Genomic DNA, 20387 nt, shown 5'->3' with positions numbered 1-20387 from the left:
AATTGTAAAGTTGATTAAAAAAGCATACCCTATCTGAATTACAAAGAAAAAGTTTCAAACAAAAATTGTTATTGTTTAAAAAGATAGATAATGCATTTTCTACCCATTCCCCAACTTTGCACAACCAACATGGTTATATTAATATACTTTATGACCTTTAAACCTCTACATTTCTGTCTGTTTCTAAGCCACTAAAGAGAGCCCCATGATCACATACTTTTTTTTTATTAGCTATTCACAACAGGGGAGTGTTAGTTCATGTGAGCCATATAACAACCCACATTGTGCTCACGCCCATGGGTTGTATACAACACAGCACTAATTAGCTTAAATGCAAGTCAATACATAATAAATAAAAAGTCATGTGATCAGGAGGCTGTGAGACGATACTTAGATACAAGATAATCACAGAGGTAAAATGTGTATTAATATAACTAAGTTTTCTGTGCAAAACTGGAGAATGGGTAATAAAGGGATTATCTATCTTTTTAAACAATACATTTTTTTTAGTTGACTGCCCCTTTAAATATATCAGTCAAATGCAGTGCTTCACTAATTCTATGAAAACCCAATAACTTTCTTTATCAGCCAATAGAATTAGTGACTAAGTGGCATATTGTTTGCAGCCTTTTTTTGCTAATAATTGATAAAAAAAAAAAAAAGATGTATATTTAATTTATGATAACACACTTTGCTGTGGTTTTAATGTTGTATACCAAGTTGGGTACAAATAGTATGAAATTACTTAGCAACGTTAAGCCATGTTTCTCAAAGATTCAGATTTTTGTTTTCCTTCACATTCCTAGCTCAGAAGCAGCGAAGAAATTCACAATGTTGGTACATCAATGACTTTTGGTTTTGGAACCTTGGCTTGCTGGATCCAGTCCATCTTAACTTTCAAGATAAACATTAAAAATGAGGGAAGAAAAGCTGGGATCCCCAGAGTAATTATATCTGCAACCATAACCCTCTGCGTTATCCTTTGTATCCTTTTGCATCAGAATGAACTATTTTTTTATTGGCCATATATAATAACTAGCCTAATGAAGCAGTGATGTATTATTTATTTGTTTTTTAATTTAATATATTTTAGGGAGATTTTCTTAAAATACTTTACTTTTGTATGGATTTTTCTATGAAGAATAAACCTACTTTTTCTTGTCAGGCTTGTGGAAGCTTGTCCTTGTCAACCAATACAGCTTTCCTTTTTCAGCCATTGAGCAGAAATGTATTTCTAGTAAGTTTTATTTTATTTTTTATTTAAATCCAAATATTTCTTGTTTAAAGGGATAGGAAGGTTAACATTTAAATGCGCACAAATGCATTTTAAATTTAACTAGATATTTCCAATAGCAAAAATGCCTTTAGTAAAGGTCACTATTTTAGTGGCATATGCATATAGGCTACGTGTGACTAGAAGAACAGAATACAAACGCAATGGGCGCCATGTTCTAAGCTTCGAAGTGACCGTCCGTCTGTATTTCCGCGTCAAAATTCGCTCACAATCTGCTTCTCGTATGTACCAATCTGCGATCTGCTCGAAAAACCACTATTTTCATCAGCGATCGTAATTTTACTCAACTGATCGTTCCGAAGCCTTTTTCCACTTACTACATGTTCGATCGCACGTAAATTCGCTGTAATCGGAAATTATGAATGTTACAACTAATCCGCCCGCTCCAACTTTCACTGTAACTTCGCGTGATTTGCTTCGCGACCATTTAGGTAGCGAATACAATAGAAAACTATAGGGCGTCTCAACCTGACGCCAGGTAGAAGTACTTAAGTGAAAGGACTAGACTACTATTGTAGCATTATTGGTTTTTGGATCACTAAATGAAGATGGAGACACTTTTACACATGTTTCTTTTACGATTAATTCAATTACGAGGAAGAAGGGCTATACAGGCACCGGTTGACAACTTGCAAAGAAGGAGAGGTAGAAGAATCAGAGTCCCTAGAGTTTTCCTTCCACGTATGGGTTTGGAAAGCATTTCTGGTCGAGAGATTATCCAGAGATTCCGTTTGGATAGAGAAGCTATTATGGAACTTTACTATGAAATAGCAGAATACCTGGAACCTATGACAGCGCGTTCACAAGCCATACCCGGACTATTAAAACTGTTGGCAGCCTTACACTTTTTTGCCACCGGTTCATTCCAAGCTGTGTCTAGCGTTATAATTGGCATCAGCCAGTCTGCTTTTTCGAGGCACCTAACCAAAGTTATTGATGCTTTGATGGTCGTCTTTCCAAGGTGCGTGTGCCTTCCAGCGACTCCAGAAGAGTGGCTTGCGAGTCTTCTTAGAAGTAGCAGAATCTCCGGAGCAAGCCATCTTGTCAAAGTGAATACCGAAAAGTAAATAAACAATATTCTAAGATTTCTGGGAAAATGCACATTCTTATACATGTCAGCAGCCAGACGTTGCCGCTTGTCTGACGATTATGACACCTAGATCGTCACGTGGGTAAAGAACTAAACCAATCAGGTCGCAGACTGCTTCTTAACTTTGCTCTTTCGCGCCGAACGAAGCTTCAAAGTTATCAATAATCCGATTGTCTTCGACACACAATAGACGCGAAATTTTACCGCTTGGTTTTTAGTACATTCAAGTGCCATCCGCATGGTGCGAATGCCGGCGGGTTATTTTGATACGGTCTGTGCGAAAAAATTGACGCCTTAGTACATGGCGCCCAATGCCTCAGAGAGCTGGCAGTGGTAGTGTGTATTGTGTCAGTGAAGACTTAAAGTGAATGTAAACTTTGATGTAATAGTGTCTGGTTTTTAAAAATACTATTAAAAAAAGTTTACATTGCGGCGGATTTTACAAATACCTTCTCCTGAAACGCTGGATCGCCAGTCCCCCCGCCTGCTTCTTCCTGCTATACTTACACAGCAATGACGAAACCGGCTTCCTCCAATCACGGAGTGGCCTCACCAGATGGACACTCCGGGGGGGAAGCCGTGATTGGAGGAAGCCAAAGTACAGAGGACCTGCAGGCGGGGGATAGGCGAACCAGCGTTTCAGGAGAAGAAGTTAAGTATTTTTAAAATCCGCTGCAATGTAAACTTTGATGAATGAAAGTGCCCCTGGTTTTAATAGTTTTTTTTTTTTTTTTTAAAAAGGGGGCACTATTTCATCAAAGTTTACATTCACTTTAGTTGGTGTCATCTTTGAAGCATATGTGTGTATGCCAATGAAAACCAATAATAACTTTAACTAGAAGCATTTTTGCTAATGGAAGCATATTGTAAAAATGTTTCAGAATGCTCAGAACAATGTTAAATTGTTGCAAACTTTACTTCCATGCACATTTCAATTTTAACTAAACCTTTTTCATGAAACAATATTATTAACTCTTTGAGTGCTAAGCACTTTCCCAACTGGGTGCTAATATTTTCTAAGGTTTTTTTTAATTTCTTTTATTTTTGAAAAAAATGTTTTTAACTTTTTTATTTTTTTTACAGATCCCCAAGACTTACACTGTTGGAAAGGTTAGGCGATTACCTTTCCAACAGTGGGTCTTGGGGGTCTGTTGCTGAGATACAGGCTTCTAAGCAGCATGCCCCCTCTTCCTATACTTAACATTGTTAAGTATAAATAAAGTTGCGCAGTGACGTCATCACGTCATTGCGCGTGACGTCACCGCGCATCACGTGAAGCCCCGGCGATGCCTGTCACTCTACAGGCACGATCGCCGGGTTAGGAGCCCCCAGATCTCCCTCAAGGTGGGAGAGTGCTCATGACGGCTCTGAGCCGTCATTAGCACCAGAGTGAGAAACTCTGTGACGGCTCAGAGCCGTCATTAGCACTCAAAGGGTTAAAATATTGAATTGCTGTTCATGATAGAAAATGTTTGTGCTGAAACCATAAGGAGATGAAAAACTAACAATGTTCCCCTAACCCATTGTTTCTCAACCGCGGTTCTTAAGTACCCCCAACAGGCCAGGTTTGTATTATAGCTGAACCAGTGCACAGCCGATGGGTGAGAGTAGGTAAGTAACCATGGTGCTACTGATCAGCTGATTACTACGTTGGTCTGTTGTGGGTACTTGATGACCGTGGTTGAGAAACACCGCCCTAACCTGCAAAGTACTTTTTTTTAACTATACTTTTTCATTAGTAATTAAATTTCCTGTTGCCTTTTAGGCATTTTATGTAAATTTGGAATGCCATAATCTCCTGTACTTAACATTAAAGGGATGTAATATAAAATGTTTAATTATATGTAGTTAAAAAAACAACGTTGCAATATGCTTTCATTATTTTTTCTGTCCCCTTTTACTGCAATTTAACTCTGAAAATTGTTGGGTCCTTTATGTTTATTTTTGTGTGTGAAATAGATGGGTTTGCTCTTTAAAAACACAACCCATTATAATGGGATGAGCTTGCAGTGAGAACAGATCTCCATATTTGATCTTTTTTTTCTATATGCAAAAAGGCTACCTTATATCTGTCTGTATTCTAAAGACCAATACTTAAGAGCCGCATGATAAAGTGTGGTTACAATATTATAACACGTTCAGAACAGTGAGAACTTATATAGGCTATAAAGATAAGATATTAAAAAAAATCTCAATTCCATAAAAGTCATGTTTTACAGAGTGCAAAGTTAAAAAAAACACTTTGGTAAAGCTAAAAAAACACTGCTACTGTGTTTTTATGAAATATTAATATCACAAACACTAAACAAAATTTAAAAAAAAAATGGCAAAAGCAAGAAACATAATTTGTAAAATAATGACAAGACTTAAAATACATATTATAGCATATTTTACAATAGCATACATACAAATAATACATTGTATACATATGTACAATATACCCATAATCCCAGCTCATATAGGTGTATTATTCATGTCCTAGTTTCACTATTGTAATGTAAATGTGCTGTGTAAACTCCTTGAGATTTGTTTAGCTATGCAAACTGCAGTATATCTGTATTGTTTATTTTGCCTTCTTTTCATGTAATTTAGTTCTGAACATTGACCAATTTGTAATACTCAGAATTTGAAATGCTGCTGACTTTTCAAGGCTAACTCTGATATATATCTGTTCTTAGTTGGCTTTAACTGATCACAACAGCAAATAAAGGCATTTTTACTAACTGTATGACAGTGGTTAGCCTGGTAGTCTGCTGACTAAAGCCCAGATTGGCTCCTCCAAATAAGCAAATTGGTGGGGGGAGACTTGGCTGATATATTATTCTATAGCAACACAATAGAAATATCTTGTAATTACAAGGTGTTTACTGTCCCTTTAAGTCTCCCCCCCACATATACAGTTCTTGTGCTTAAATGACACAAGCCATTTTGGCATTTTTCATTAGTATTGGTGTCACCATAATTATCTGCTATCTTGCTAAGTGCACCCATACATATATTAGACACAATTTTTTTAACAATCAGGCCTTTCTTGCGATAACATAATTTATTTAAGAATTTACCTGATAAATTAATTTCTTTCATATTGGCAAGAGTCCATGAGCTAGTGACGTATGGGATATACAATCCTACCAGGAGAGGCAAAGTTTCCCAAACCTCAAAATGCCTACAAATACACCCCCCACCACACCCACAATTCAGTTTAATGAATAGCCAAGAAGTGGGGTGATAAGAAAGGAGCGAAAGCATCAACAAGGAATTGGAATAATTGTGCTTTATACAAAAAATCATAACCACCATAAAAAGGGTGTGTCTCATGGACTCTTGCCAATATGAAAGAAATGAATTTATCAGGTAAATTCTTACATAAATTATGTTTTCTTTCATACAATTGGCAAGAGTTCATGAGCTAGTGACGTATGGGATAGCAAATACCCAATATGTGGAACTCCACGCAAGAGTCACTAGAGAGGGAGGGATAAAAATAAAGACAGCCAATTCCGCTGAAAAATTAATCCACAACCCAAATCAAAAGTTTTAATCTTTATAATGAAAAAAACTGAAATTATAAGCAGAAGAATCAAACTGAAAAAGCTGCCTCAAGTACTTTTCTACCAAAAACTGCTTCTGAAGAAGAGAAAACATCAAAATGGTAGCATTTAGTAAAAGTATGCAAAGAAGACCAAGTTGCTGCTTTGCAAATCTGAGCAACAGAAGCTTCATTCTTAAAAGCCCAGGAAGTGGAAACTGACCTAGTAGAATGAGCCGTAATCCTCTGAGGCGGGGATTTACCCGACTCCGAATAAGCATGATGAATCAAAAGCTTTAACCAAGATGCCAAAGAAATGGCAGAAGCCTTCTGACCTTTCCTAGAACCAGAGAAGATAACAAATAGACTAGAAGTCTTCCTGAAATCTTTAGTAGCTTCAACATAATATTTCAAAGCTCTTACCACATCCAAAGAATGTAAAGATCTCTCCAGAGAATTCTTAGGATTAGGACACAAAGAAGGGACAGCAATTTCTCTACTAATGTTGTTGGAGTTCACAACTTTAGGTAAAAATTTAAACGAAGTCCGCAAAACCGCCTTATCCTGATGAAAAATCAGAAAAGGAGACTCACAAGAAAGAGCAGATAATTCAGAAGAGATGGCGAAAAGGAACAATACTTTCCAAGAAAGTAATTTAATGTCCAGAGAATGCATAGGCTCAAACGGAGGAGCCTGTAAAGCCTTCAAAATCAAATTAAGACTCCAAGGAGGAGAGATTGATTTAATGACAGGCCTGATACGAACCAAAGCCTGAACAAAACAATGAATATCAGGAAGATTAGCAATTTTTTCTGTGGAAAAGAACAGAAAGAGCAGGAACTTGCAGACAAACCCTTATCTAAACCATCCTGAAGAAACTGTAAAATTCTAGGAATTCTAAAAGAATGCCAAGAGAATTTATGAGAAGAACACCATGAAATGTAAGTCTTCCAAACTCGATAATAAATCTTTCTAGACACAGATTTACGAGCCTGCAACATAGTATTAATCATTGAGTCAGAGAAACCTCTATGACTAAGCACTAAGCGTTCAATCTCCATACCTTCAAATTTAATGATTTGAGATCCTGATGGAAAAACGGGCCTTGAGATAGAAGGTCTGGCCTTAACGGAAGTGGCCAAGGTTGACAACTGGACATCCAAATAAGATCCGCATACCAAAACCTGTGTGCCCATGCTGGAGCCACCAGCAGTACAAACGAACGTTCCATTATGATTTTGGAAATCACTCTTGGAAGAAGAACTAGAGGCGGAAAAATAAAAGCAGGTTGATAATTCCAAGGAAGTGTCAACGCATCCACTGCTTCCGCCTGAGGATCCCTGGACCTGGACAGATACCTAGAAAGTTTCCTGTTTAGATGAGAAGCCATCAGATCTATTTCTAGAAGCTCCCACATCTGAACAATCTGAAAGAACACATCTGGGTGAAGAGACCACTCTCCCGGATGTAAAGTCTGACGACTGAGATAATCCGCTTCCCAATTGTCTATACCTTGGATATGGACCGCAGAAATTAGACAGGAGCTGGATTCCGCCCAAGCAAGTATCTGAGACACTTCTATCATAGCTTGAGGACTGTGAGTCCCACCCTGATGATTGACATACGCCACGGTTGTGACATTGTCTGTCTGAAAACAAATAAACGGTTCTCTCTTCAGTAGAGGCCAAAACTGAAGAGCTCTGAGAATCACACGGAGTTCCAAAATATTGATCGGTAATCTCGCCTCTTGAGATTTCCAAACCCCCCTGCGCTGTCAGAGATCCCCAGACAGCTCCCCAACCTGAAAGACTCGCATCTGTTGTGATCACAGTCCAGGTTGGACGAACAAAAGAGGCCCCTTGAACTAAACGATGGTGATCTAACCACCAAGTCAGAGATAGTCGAACATTAGGATTTAAGGATATTAATTGTAATATATAATCCCTGCACCATTGGTTCAGCATACAAAGCTGGAGGTCTCGTGAAAACGAGCAAAGGGGATCGCATCCAATGCTGCAGTCATGAGACCTAAAACCTCCATGCACATAGCTACTGAAGGGAATGATTGAAACTGAAGGTTCCGACAAGCTGCAACCAATTTCAGATGTCTCTTGTCTGTTAGAGACAAAGTCATAGATACTGAATCTATTTGGAATCCTAAAAATGTTACCCTTGTCTGAGGAATCAAAGAACTTTTTGGTAAATTGATCCTCCACAACACTAGTTGATTCGTGTGAGATTCTGCAGAATGTAAAGACTGAGCAAGTTCCAAGATATCATCCAAATAAGGAAACACTGCAATACCCCGCTCTCTGATTACAGAGAGTAGGGCACCGAGAACCTTTGAAAAGATCCTTGGAGCTGTTGCTAGGCCAAAAGGAAGAGCAACAAATTGGTAATGCTTGTCTAGAAAAGAGAATCTCAGGAACTGATAGTGATCTGGATTAATCGGAATATGAAGATATGCAACCTGTAAGTCTATTGTGGACATATAATGCCCTTGCTGAACAAAAGGCAGAATAGTCCTTATAGTCACCATCTTGAATGTTGGTATTCCTACATAACGATTCAAAATTTTTAGATCCAGAACTGGAATAAAATCCCAGACCCGTTCCTGAAAAGGAACTGGCACAATTACCCCAGACAACTCCAGGTCTGAAACACACTTCAGGAAAGCCTGAGCTTTCTCTGGGTTCACTGGAATGCGTGAGAGAAAGAAACTTCTCACAGGCGATCTTACTTTGAAACCTATTCTTTACCCCTGAGAGACAATGTTCTGAATCCAATGATTTTGGACTGAATTGATCCAAACATCCTTGAAAAATCTTAGTCTGCCCCCTACCCCTACCAGCTGGGCTGGAATGAGGGCCGCACCTTCATGCGGACTTGGGGGCTGATTTAGATCTTTTAAATGGCTTGGATTTATTCCAGACTGAAGAAGGCTTCCAATTGGAAACCGTTCCCTTAGGGGAAGGATCAGGTTTCTGTTCCTTATTTTGTCGAAAGGAACGAAAACGGTTAGCAGCCTTAAATTTACCCTTAGATTTTTTATCCTGAGCTCCCTTCCCCCCAGTGACAGTTGAAATAATCGAATCCAACTGAGAACCAAATAATTTATTACCTTGGAAAGAGAGAGATAGCAACTTTGATTTAGAAGTCATATCAGCATTCCAAGATTTAAGCCATAAAGCTCTTCTAGCTAAAATAGCTAAAGACATATATCTAACATCAGTTATAATGATATCAAAAATGGCATCACAAAGGAAAGTATTAGCATGTTGAATTAACCTAACAATGCTATACACATTATGATCTGGTACTTGTTGCGCTAAGGTTTCCAACCAAAAAGTTGAAGCAGCTGCAACATCAGCCAAAGAAATAGCAGACCTAAGAAGATGACCTGAACATAAATAAGCCTTCCTTAGATAAGATTCAAGTTTCCTATCTAAAGGATCTTTAAAAGAAGTACTATCTGCCGTAGGAATAGTAGTATGCTTTGCAAGAGTAGAAATGGCCCCATCAACCTTGGGGATCTTTTCCCAAAACTCCAATCTATCAGTCGGCAAAGGATACAATTTCTTAAACCTTGAAGAAGGAGTAAAAGAAGTACCCAGTCTATTCCATTCCCTAGAAATCACATCTGAAATAGCATCAGGAACTGGAAAAACTACATGAGGTTTAAAACCCGAATTTAAGCGTTTATTAGTTTTAATATCAAGAGGACTAGTCTCCTCCATATCTAATGCAATCAACACCTCTTTTAATAAGGAACGAATATACTCCATTTTAAACAAATATGAAGATTTGTCAGTGTCAATATCTGAGGCAGAATCTTCTGAACCAGATAGATCCTCATCAGAGATAGATAAATCAGAATGTTGTCAGTCATTTAAAAATTCATCAATTCTATGAGAAGTTTTAAAAGACCTTTTACGTTTATTAGAAGGCGGTATGACAGACAAAGCCTTCTGAATGGAATTAGAAACAAATTCTCTCACATTAACAGGAATATCCTGTGCATTAGATGTTGAAGGACCAGCAACAGGTAATGGACTACTACTAATGGAAATATTGTCTGCATATAAAAGTTTGTCATGACAACTATCACAAACTATAGCCGGAGGAACAGTTACCACAAGTTTACAACAAATGCACTTAGCTTTGGTAGAACCGACATCAGGCAACAGGATTCCAGTAGTAGATTCTGAGACAGGGTCAGTTTGAGACATCTTGCAATATGTAAGAGAAAAAATAACATATAAAGCAAAATTATCAATTTCCTTATATGACAGTTTCAGGAATGGGAAAGAAATGCAAAACAAAATAAGCCTCTGGAAACCAGAAGCAAAAAGAAATGAAGTCTTAAATAATGTCAAAAAGTTTGGCGCCAAGTATGACGCCCAACTGACAAAATATTTTTTGGCGCCAAGAACGTCTGCAACAAACACGAGCGTCATAGATGACGCAACTACGTGAAAAAACTCAGCGCCAGCTAAGACGCCGGAAATGATGAAATTACGTCAACAAACGTAATTCTCGCGCCAAAAAAGTCTCGTGCGAAGAATGACGCAATAAATTATAGCATTTTGCGCTCCCGCGAGCCTAACAGCCCACAATTTTGAAAAGAGAGTCCATTTGAAAACTTCAGGTAAGAATTTTTTTTTTCCCAAATATGAAACTGACAGTCTGCAAAAAGGAAATATACTGATAAACCTGAATCATGGCAAATACAAGTACAAACATATATTTAGAACTTTAAATATAAAGTGCCAAACCATAGCTGAGAGTGTCTTAAATAAAGGAAACATACTTACCAAAAGACACTCATCTACATAAAGTAGATAGCCAAACCAGTACTGAAACGAGAATCAGCAGAGGTAATGGTATATAAGAGTTTGTCGTCGATCTGAAAAGGGAGGTAGGAGATGAATCTCTACGACTGAGAACCTATGAAATAGATCCCTGTTAGGATGAGCATTGTATTCAATAGGTAATACTCCCTTCACATTCCTCTGTCATTCACTGCACTCTGAGAGGAACCGGGCTTCAAAAAAGCTGAGAAGCGCATATCAACGTAGAAATCTAGCACAAACTTACTTCACCACCTCCATAGGAGGCAAAGTTTGTAAAACTGAATTGTGGGTGTGGTGGGGGGTGTATTTGTAGGCATTTTGAGGTTTGGGAAACTTTGCCCCTCCTGGTAGGATTGTATATCCCATACGTCACTAGCTCATGGACTTTTGCCAATTACATGAAAAAATCATGTATGAGTACATAAAATAACTATAAATAGGAATGGGATTCTGAAAATGAATGAAAATTGAAAAAGAAAAAAAAACATTTTTTTAACTTGTTTTATAACAATTTATACACACTACTAGTGTAGCTAAAGAAAAATACCTCAATTCAATTCATTATGTTCTGATTTTAGAAATATCTTATATTTCTAGGTTTCCAAGTAATGTATAGCAAATACTACAATGATTATTGGTTTAGCACTAAAATAGGCTGTATGCATAGTAGTGGTCACCTAATCAAAAACTGCTACACAAAAGTATATATTTGAAGAAATTAGACACCCCCAGTTATTAACCTAGAGGCATTTTGACATTTTAATTTAATCCTTTTATCATAAAGGGTAGAAAATAAAAAAACACAAAAAAACAAACACACTTAAAGGGCCATAATACCCAAATGTTGAAACACTTGAAAGTGATGCAGTATAGCTGTAAAAAGCTGACTAGAAAATATCACCTGAACATCTCTATGTAAAAAAGAAAGATATTTTACCTCAAAAGTTCCTCAGTAGCCACATCCCATTGTAAAGGATTTCTAAGCAGCATATTAGTATGTCTGTCCTGGGACAGCTGAAGGGATGAGCCTTGTGCACTTTCATCTTATTTCACTATTCAGTTTAGGGAAGTTTACTATGAAATCTCATGAGAGTTAAGTGAAATCTCATGAGATCACAGTAAAAGAGTTCATGACCTCAGCACTGCTGATGCTGATTGGCTGCTGTTCATTTCTTCATTTTTTTTTTTTTTTTTTACGAGCAGCTGAGTATAACTTTTTACGCAGAACTTACTCTGCTGAGCTGAGGAGATTGTGAGGTAAAATATCTTCCTTTATTACATAGAGATGCTCAGGTGATATTTTCCTGTCAGCATTTTACAGTTATACTGCATCAGTTTCAAGTGATTTAGCATATGAGTATTATGTCCCTTTAAATATTTATATAAAAGAAAACATTTTGCGTGGCATGGTTGCTGACAGGGAAAGAAGGGGAGGTGTCAAGACATTATTTACAATCAATAGCATCAACTGTCACATGACCATGAAGGAACTTTATTGGGCATTACTGGACTGCCTCACTACTGATCTATTTATGGATTGAATTGACTTTAAATGTTAAAACTGATTTCAAAAACCTGTGTGTGGATCAGTATGCACATATGTTCTAATGGATTGTAGTAGACACCCTAATTAGATAATAACCTTAACTGCCATGTTCCAAGACTAGAATTACCTGGAAAATGTTGATTGGTTGAAAATAGTCTCATGACTATTTTCATTTAATTGGTTAAAAAAAAGTCCCTTGGCTATATTCTTTCAGTTGTGAAAATTTGATGATTTAGTAGTGACACTAAATTTATCATTCAGTGCTTAAATCATGATTGAATTCCCATTATTTGGTGAAATAGCCTTTGTTTACTGGGTGAGGTGTTTTGAAGAAGGTATGAAATTCATCAACACATGGAGTAAAACAGTATAAATATATATAAATATATTCTAGTAAAATGAGCAGTTGTAGTTTAACTACACCAGAGATGTCTGAAAGCTTTTCTAAATCTAAATTATTTAATGGATTGTTGTTTTCAAGTCTAAAAATTATTTGTACATTTTAGACTTTTAAAATGACGTTGGAGGCCTTTTATATTTATGAATAGCTTTAATACAATTATCCACTCAAGGCTAAACAGGCATTACATGCATTTGGAATCATTAATATAAAGAAAAGTAAACAGTATTTTTAAAAATGTTTTGCGCTCAGGTGAATATTACACAATAATTAGTTTTTACTTTCCAGTGATAACCTACATAAATGAAATATAATGTTAATATTTTCTCTGTTGTTTGTGACTGACAGTTGGGGAAATCAATTAAAATAAAAACACTTTTGGTTTCACCTGGAAATTTTGTTGTGTTACAGAACAATCATTTTATAGAATAAACAGATAAAGTACAAACTGAAAGGAGGCGTTGACTATTCTCAAAATCCCCTATTTAAAGGTTCACTAATGTCAAAATTAATCTTTCATGATTCAGATAGAGCATGCAGTATTAAGAAACTTTCCAATGTACTTCCATTAACTGCACACTTTCTGAGGCACCAGCACCTACTGAACATGTGCAAGAGTATATTTGTATATGAGTCTGTGGCTATGGCTATGGCTATATCATGATAAAGGGGCCGCAAAATTTAAAGACAATTTTGAAATTTCTAAAAATCTAATGCTCATTTTAAATTTAGAGTAATTGTCATTGCATTGTATTTTTATTATGTACATGTTAATTATGCACCTCTATTATATTTAATTGTCCTTTAAAGGACCATTAACAGCATGTTCTAAGGGTTTGCTACAATCAAGATGATGTTTAGGCATTTACATTAGTGATAAGGATAAATGGGTTGTCATTACAGATTATTTTATAAAAAGCCAACTGAAAATCTGGATCCTATTTTTCCATACCTGCCACATGCAGTGTATTATGGTACTGAGCTCTGGAAATATTTGGAAAGTAATATCCTATATGTGCACAAAATATTTAGCAAAAAATGAGAGGAAGTCCGAGGGCTAAATATAAAACTTAGCTTTCATTACAGATTCAGTAAAATCAGAGCATGCACAGTAAAAACGAGAGTGTGAATTATGAAAAGCCTACGCTTTTCGGCTACTGCCATAGTCATGGCTCAATGTTATTCTGAAACAACCCACTATTTAAGAACAATAAAAACAGCCCATTGGATAATATGTCACATAACACACTGCTCTCTTAAAGGGACAAAGTATAGAAAATATTTAAATTTTTAAATTGCCGTTACCTGGACAACCAGTTTGCCAATTTATGACTTCTAATAAACCAATTGAAACAAGCTATGTGAGCAGTGTGATAGAATCCACCATGCTGGGGTTTTTTGTAATGGGAGTTTTCAGATATTCAGATCACTTTTTTTTCCAATGTGTTGTTACCAAGTGACACACAACCATCACAGTGATGTTATTAATATGTCAGCATTCAAAATGCTGAGGATAAAATGTTGAGATGTCTACATAGTACCACTTATGAGTTGCTTCAGATGATGACATTTAAATCCCAACAAAAGCTTAGGGCCCAATGATCTAAAGTTATCTGCTCTGGCGAGGATTATCTAAGCAGTCTCGTCAGTATTGCATGGTCCGTAAGAGAATTTCAGAAGGGCAAATTTCACCTTAGCGCTGTTTATCTACCTATTCAAAGTTCTGGGTGTAAAGGAGAGACTTTTACATTACAATATAATGTTTAAAAAAAAGCCCCTAAACATATTGTGTGATTCTCTCTATGGCAGTGAGCTTTTGATCTTGAGGCCCTTAGTGAAAAACAAGTATCTGGCAATATAGTAGTAATTGCATTAACTGTAAAGGCTTGGTATTCTTTGATGAAAAGCATGTCTTTATAGCCTCAAGAGCAGCAATGCATTACTGGGAACTAGCAGGTGATTGGTTGAAACACATATATGCCTCTAGACACTAGCTCAGCATATGTGTTCAGTAAGGTGCTAGCAGTGTGATGCAGAAGTGCAAAAATAAAATGCTATAACACATTAGATAATTTACTTTTTGCACTTTTATGTGTAGTAAGAAAACTTTGCAATATCCTATAAATAATTATTATGCTCATTTGTTTTGTTATCAAACATTGGAAAAAATGTTTTTCTCAATGTACATAAAGAGAGCCTGGAATGCAGCCTATAGGATCCAGAACCTTGACCTTGCTAAATTCTATACATTAATTGCCTATTTTACTTGAGTCTCCAGGCAACAAGACTAGCAACAGTCATAATGTTAATATACAGTGCTTTGTTTTACAGTCTGTTAGGGGAAATATATGTGGCAGGGTTCGCCTTTAGAAGTCAGCAGGGTACATTTAAAGCTCTGAGAATTACTTGAAAAGAAGGTAAAATATTGAAAGAATATTGCAACGTTTTTATTACTCAAAACTAAACATTTTATATTGTAATACCCAGATCCCTTTACTGTCCCTTTATACAGATGTTATACAGATTTCTAAACTGTAGTGCTGCATTTATATAGGGGAGACATGCTTATGCTACATTTCAATATATAGTTTTCATATTTACTTCATGAATTGGAAAGGAATTTGTGATTATGAATCAAAATGTTCTTATTGCGGTTCATCTCTGTATCACATCTATACCTCTCATTTGATCTGTTTTCTTTAACCAATCATGTACAGATTTCATTTTAATGTCTCAGAAGCTTGATGTTCATGCACCAAGGGTCCAGTGGGTGCTAGTGATGTGCTTCTTAATCTTCTTTGGCACCTTGGCAGTAGAATTCAGGCATTGCCGATTTGAAATCATTTGCATTGAGAACCAGGAACACCAGGAAATCTTCAACAGCTTCTCTGAGAACCTGTCTGATATGTCCGAATACCAAACAGACCAGGTTTAAACCTCTTCTTGTGTGTGATGACTGATACACAACCATCACGTTGGAACTTCTGTCCATTAGACATAGGAGATATAGCAATTACTTTTATAACTTGAATTTTACGTGAAAAATGGAAATGACTAAGGAGAACCATTCAAATTCTCAAACTGCTCGGTTAATTGTGCCACTGACTTTTGTTTTTTATTATGACTGCAGTTGGGAGTTGGATCAGACTCAATTTCACTTCATATTACTTTCAAGAATTTAACTGAGTCATCCGTTTATTACATAATCTGTTTTGAGTTTGTGATCTGTCACCGATATTTTAAAATATGGAATTTTGTTTTACGAGAACAGATTTACCAAGGCATTGAAATACTATGAACTTACATTAAAGACTTCTGATTATAGAGGACACAAGTCTGAGAAACTTCTACATATTATTTTTTTCTTCTTTTTTGTTTTTACAGAGAATAACTATAAAATATATTGATGCCATAATGTGGGGTATCCATGCTGCACATGTGAATGAAAATCTTTCGCTAATCTATTTTGATGTCTCAACAACCAAAATCACAAAGGCTGCTGAACTTCAAAAGATGAAAGAACGTTTGATTTATCCATTCAATTTATTTTTAAAAATGTGAAACTAGAAAACTTTATTTTGGTGGTCCAGTCTTGTCAAACAAAAAGTAGGAAATATTGTAAGTTTGCTATGTTTTTGCTAAAACCATTGATGCTATTGAAACAAATTCATTTTGAAATCATTACTTAGTCAAATCCGAAGATTTTATAGAATGGTGGAGGATCACTGAATGCTTTAAAGGCAATATACTTCCCTACCACTGACTTTCTAATCATAACTGATATCCCTTGTTGCGTACCACTATATTAGCCAGACTTAGGGCTCTATTCACAAAAAGAATTGAAGGTGTTTTGAAATCTTTCATTAACTATACATCATAAAGGTCCAAACCCAGTGAGTATCTCCTGCAATAAGAGCTGAGTTAGCACTACGCAATGCATAGTTAAAGGAACAGTATACACCAATTTCCATGTAACTGCATGTAATAGACATTAATATAAAGAAGAATATGCACAGATACTGATCTAAAAATCCAGTATAAAACCTTTTAAAAACGTAAAAGCTCACAGTTTAGCTCTGTTGATGAGGTTGGGACACTCACAGAAAGGGTCTGAGAAAGCAGAAAGGGCAGATAATTCCTCCTCCCCTGCATATGAAAAGACCCATTACAATACAACCAGGAGTCTGTAGATCTCAGTATACATCTAAAACATTGGGGTTTGCTTAGAAGTCTGAAAATCAGCACAATGTTATTTAAAAATAAGCAAAACTATACATTGTTACAAAAACACCCCAAAATGGGCTATTTAAACAGATCATCTACAAAACATGTATGCAAAGAAAAATCTAGTGTACAATGTAATTGTAATGCTTCATGCAAGTCTCCGATTTTAGGTGAATTGTACACAGCATTAACTATGCAATGTGCAAGGTTAACTTAGCTCTTCTTGTCGGAGAGACTCACTAGAATTGGCCCTTCATAATGCATAATTAATGGCAGGAATTGAAATATTTCAATTCACCTGCTATTCACCTCTTAATGAATATACCCCCAAGTTTTCTAGGGCATCTTGTATATTACTTATGTTTACAAAGCAATGTTTTTAAACCAGAAGATATCAAGAAACCCAGAACTTGAATAAAAAAATGTCAACTGCCATATAGATATTTTAAGCAGTGCAACAAAGCTTTAAAATGTTTTTTGTTTTTTCTAATATTTTTTTTTTATTAAGTAAATCATTGGGATTCAGGAGACAAGTTTTTTTTGCAAATGTCCTGGTATTATGGAACACAGAGTCATTTGAGAAATATTACAAATATATTTTAACTTTATGAAGCAGACCACACACATCAGCCAGTACTGGAGTCTCATTTTTTTATCAATTTGTCCAAGTAAAAATATATTTTTTTGGGTATGTTTATAAATCATATCATTATAATCATAGCGTAGGAAAAAATTAATATAGTATGTTTTTAAGCTGATATTTAGAATAGTTGCGTAGCAGTAATAAATATTACTGCTGCTATGTCTTTTCATATATTTTCTTCTGGTTACTTTTTAGTTCTTGATTTTCTTTATGTTTAAAGCATAAAATTATCTTTGATGAAAACTGTGAAATGAAAGATATTGCAGTTCTGCATAAAAAATGTGAACAGAAATGAAGACCAAAATGCCAAAAATATTAAAACAAACAAAAAAAATAATAAACTGGACGCTATAAATCCGACTGCACTATTAAAAGCAATTACATTTCCCTGTATAGTCACAGAATTTTCCGTCACTGGAACTCAAAGAATGTGAATAATTGTTATAAATACTATTGGAATCTGCAAATCCAAACAAGAGTACAGAATAATTCTGGGCCAATACTATTGAATCTGTAAATCCAAACAAAAGTAGAAAAATTCTGGGCCAAAATAATATATCACATCATTTACTGAAATATTCAAACTCAGGCAAAAATAATAGAATATTTCTGCTCTGGTTACTTGCCCCAAAATGTTTTGATCTTGTTATGATAGTTTTCAATATTGAATCACTTGTTACCAGTGCTTCTGAAGTTGCAAAAATTAACAGCAAGAAATGTATTAACACAATTAGGTAAATACAAAAGTGGGGATCCCCAGTGTGCAAAATTCACTGAAAAACACCTATACTTACAACAGAGTCACATGACTTGTATTATCATGTGACATTATGTGCTTATCATATTATAGAAGTACTACAGTAGATATTACAATTGTGTATGGGTTATGCTTAGTGCATGTTTGATACATATGCATGCACATTTGCACATGGATATACCATATATAGAATGTACTGTATGCCAGACTGAACTCAAAAGCAACTCCAAGCTGTGATATTTTATTCAAATGCTCTTTTCAAATTGTATTCATTGCTGGTCAAAGCAGCCAGGTGCCCTTTTAACAATGTTTTAAACTGAATGCATTTGATATTATTTGAATTGCAATTCATTCTATAGTGTTATATAGTAGGATGCCCAACAGCTATAGGATTGCAACCATGCCAGAATTTAAATGGAGCCAAAACGTTCTCATTTTAAACAAGTCATTAGATTACAATAAATGTTGTTAAAGTTGGAGAAAAGCCATTTCCTCAACACCCACCACGATCTGTGTTTCTTAATAGTAAAAAAAAAAATAGTTGCAACTGTTTTATTGCTTCATTTGTAAACACAAGGGATAGTAATTAAACAAATCTACACATTTGCTCGTTTGCCAAAAGATCCTCTCAGAAAATTCATGGAGAGTGTAGGAATAAGGCTATCGGTAAACTATTATTGACTTGTAAAACTAATGTTCTTTAAAGAGACATTAGCGATTTTTATTCTTTGCAGACTCTAAAAGATGACATTATTTAAAGAAACATGTAACACATTTTTTTCTTTAGCGATTCTGATAGAGCATAGAATTTGAAACGACTTTTTAATTTACTTCTATTATCAAATGTTCTTCATTCTCTTGGTATCTTTTGTTGTAAAGCATAGAGCACTATATGGCAGCAGCAGTCTTGCAAGGGTGTTATCCACTTGCAAGAGCACTAAAGGGCAGCACTCTTTTCTGCCATGTAGTGCTTCAGACACCCACCTAGGTATCTCTTCAATAAAGAAAACAAATTTGATAATAGAAGTAAATTGGACACTTTTTTTAAAAAAAATGTAAGCTCTGTCTGAATCACAAAAGATAAAATTTGGTTTTCATATCCCTTTAATGCATTGTTTGTTTCTGAAAAAAACATGCTTCTATACTGATTTTTTTTTTTTAATTAATGCTTGTGAGGTAGGTTACTGACCATCAATAAAAACACAGGAGTCCTTATAAGCCAGTGAGCAATCAGTCTTTAGGGCCCAGCTGTTCATACATACACTTCCTGATAACTTTAAATGGACATTAAACATTAAATAAATGCTAGATAGAATGACGCATTCAACGAAAAGATTAGTCTGAGAATAACATGAAAATATAGTTTTTAACCTTTCATTAGTTGTTTAAATATTGACAAATTAAATTTAAAATTTTAGTGTCTATAAAACAATGGGAGCTGCCATGTTGTAACTTAGGTTACCTTCTCTGCTGTGGCCAATTAGGGACAGTTATAAATAGGTCACTAGAGTGTGCAGCCAATGGCTGTGTGGAATATAACAGAGTTCTGCACTTCCATTTCTAACAGAACCTGAAAAGCTCACAATTTCAGAATGGAATTACAGAAAAGGAAGACAAAATAAAGTATATTGCAAACTTTTTCATATATATTCGATTTATCATTTTATATTACCATTTAATGACCCTTTAAAATAAGCATAAACATAGCAATTTGTAATGTAAAGTTTAACATCTCTTTAAAGTGGCTAACTTCTATGGGGCTAATTGGTGCGATTATTAGTAACAGATGTTTAAAAGGAGTCTAAGAACAAAACCTTTATGCAAAGAGAGTTCTTTCATATGCTGGTAGAAAATCTGTCTGATGGTTTATTATATAGGGACTCTGAATCATTTAAAGGGGCATTAGAGGGACTTTATACTGAAAGAGCAGCCGTTACACATGTGAAAATTATTGTTAAAGGGATATGAAACCCAAATGTTTTCTTTTGTGATTCAGACAGAGCATACTATTTTAAAAAAGGTTTCCAATTTACTTCTATTATCAAATTTCA

General features: G+C 35.5%; 1 protein-coding gene across 1 annotated transcript in view; it reads left to right on the top strand.

Moving 5' to 3' along the window:
- The window catches only part of TMEM150C (transmembrane protein 150C), a 553275-nt gene extending 533300 nt beyond the window's left edge, over positions 1 to 19975 (top strand). Inside the window, exons 9-10 of the mRNA XM_053703357.1 lie at positions 807 to 984; positions 15430 to 19975. Coding sequence (XP_053559332.1) covers positions 807 to 984; positions 15430 to 15647 — 396 coding nt within the window. The 3' untranslated portion in view covers positions 15648 to 19975. The remainder of the gene's footprint in view (positions 1 to 806; positions 985 to 15429) is intronic.
- The last annotated feature ends 412 nt before the right edge of the window (positions 19976 to 20387 follow it).

The sequence above is a fragment of the Bombina bombina genome, chromosome 2 (genome assembly GCF_027579735.1).
Source record: "Bombina bombina isolate aBomBom1 chromosome 2, aBomBom1.pri, whole genome shotgun sequence".
NCBI classification, from domain to species: domain Eukaryota; kingdom Metazoa; phylum Chordata; class Amphibia; order Anura; family Bombinatoridae; genus Bombina; species Bombina bombina.
This window is presented reverse-complemented; position numbering and strand designations above follow the sequence as displayed.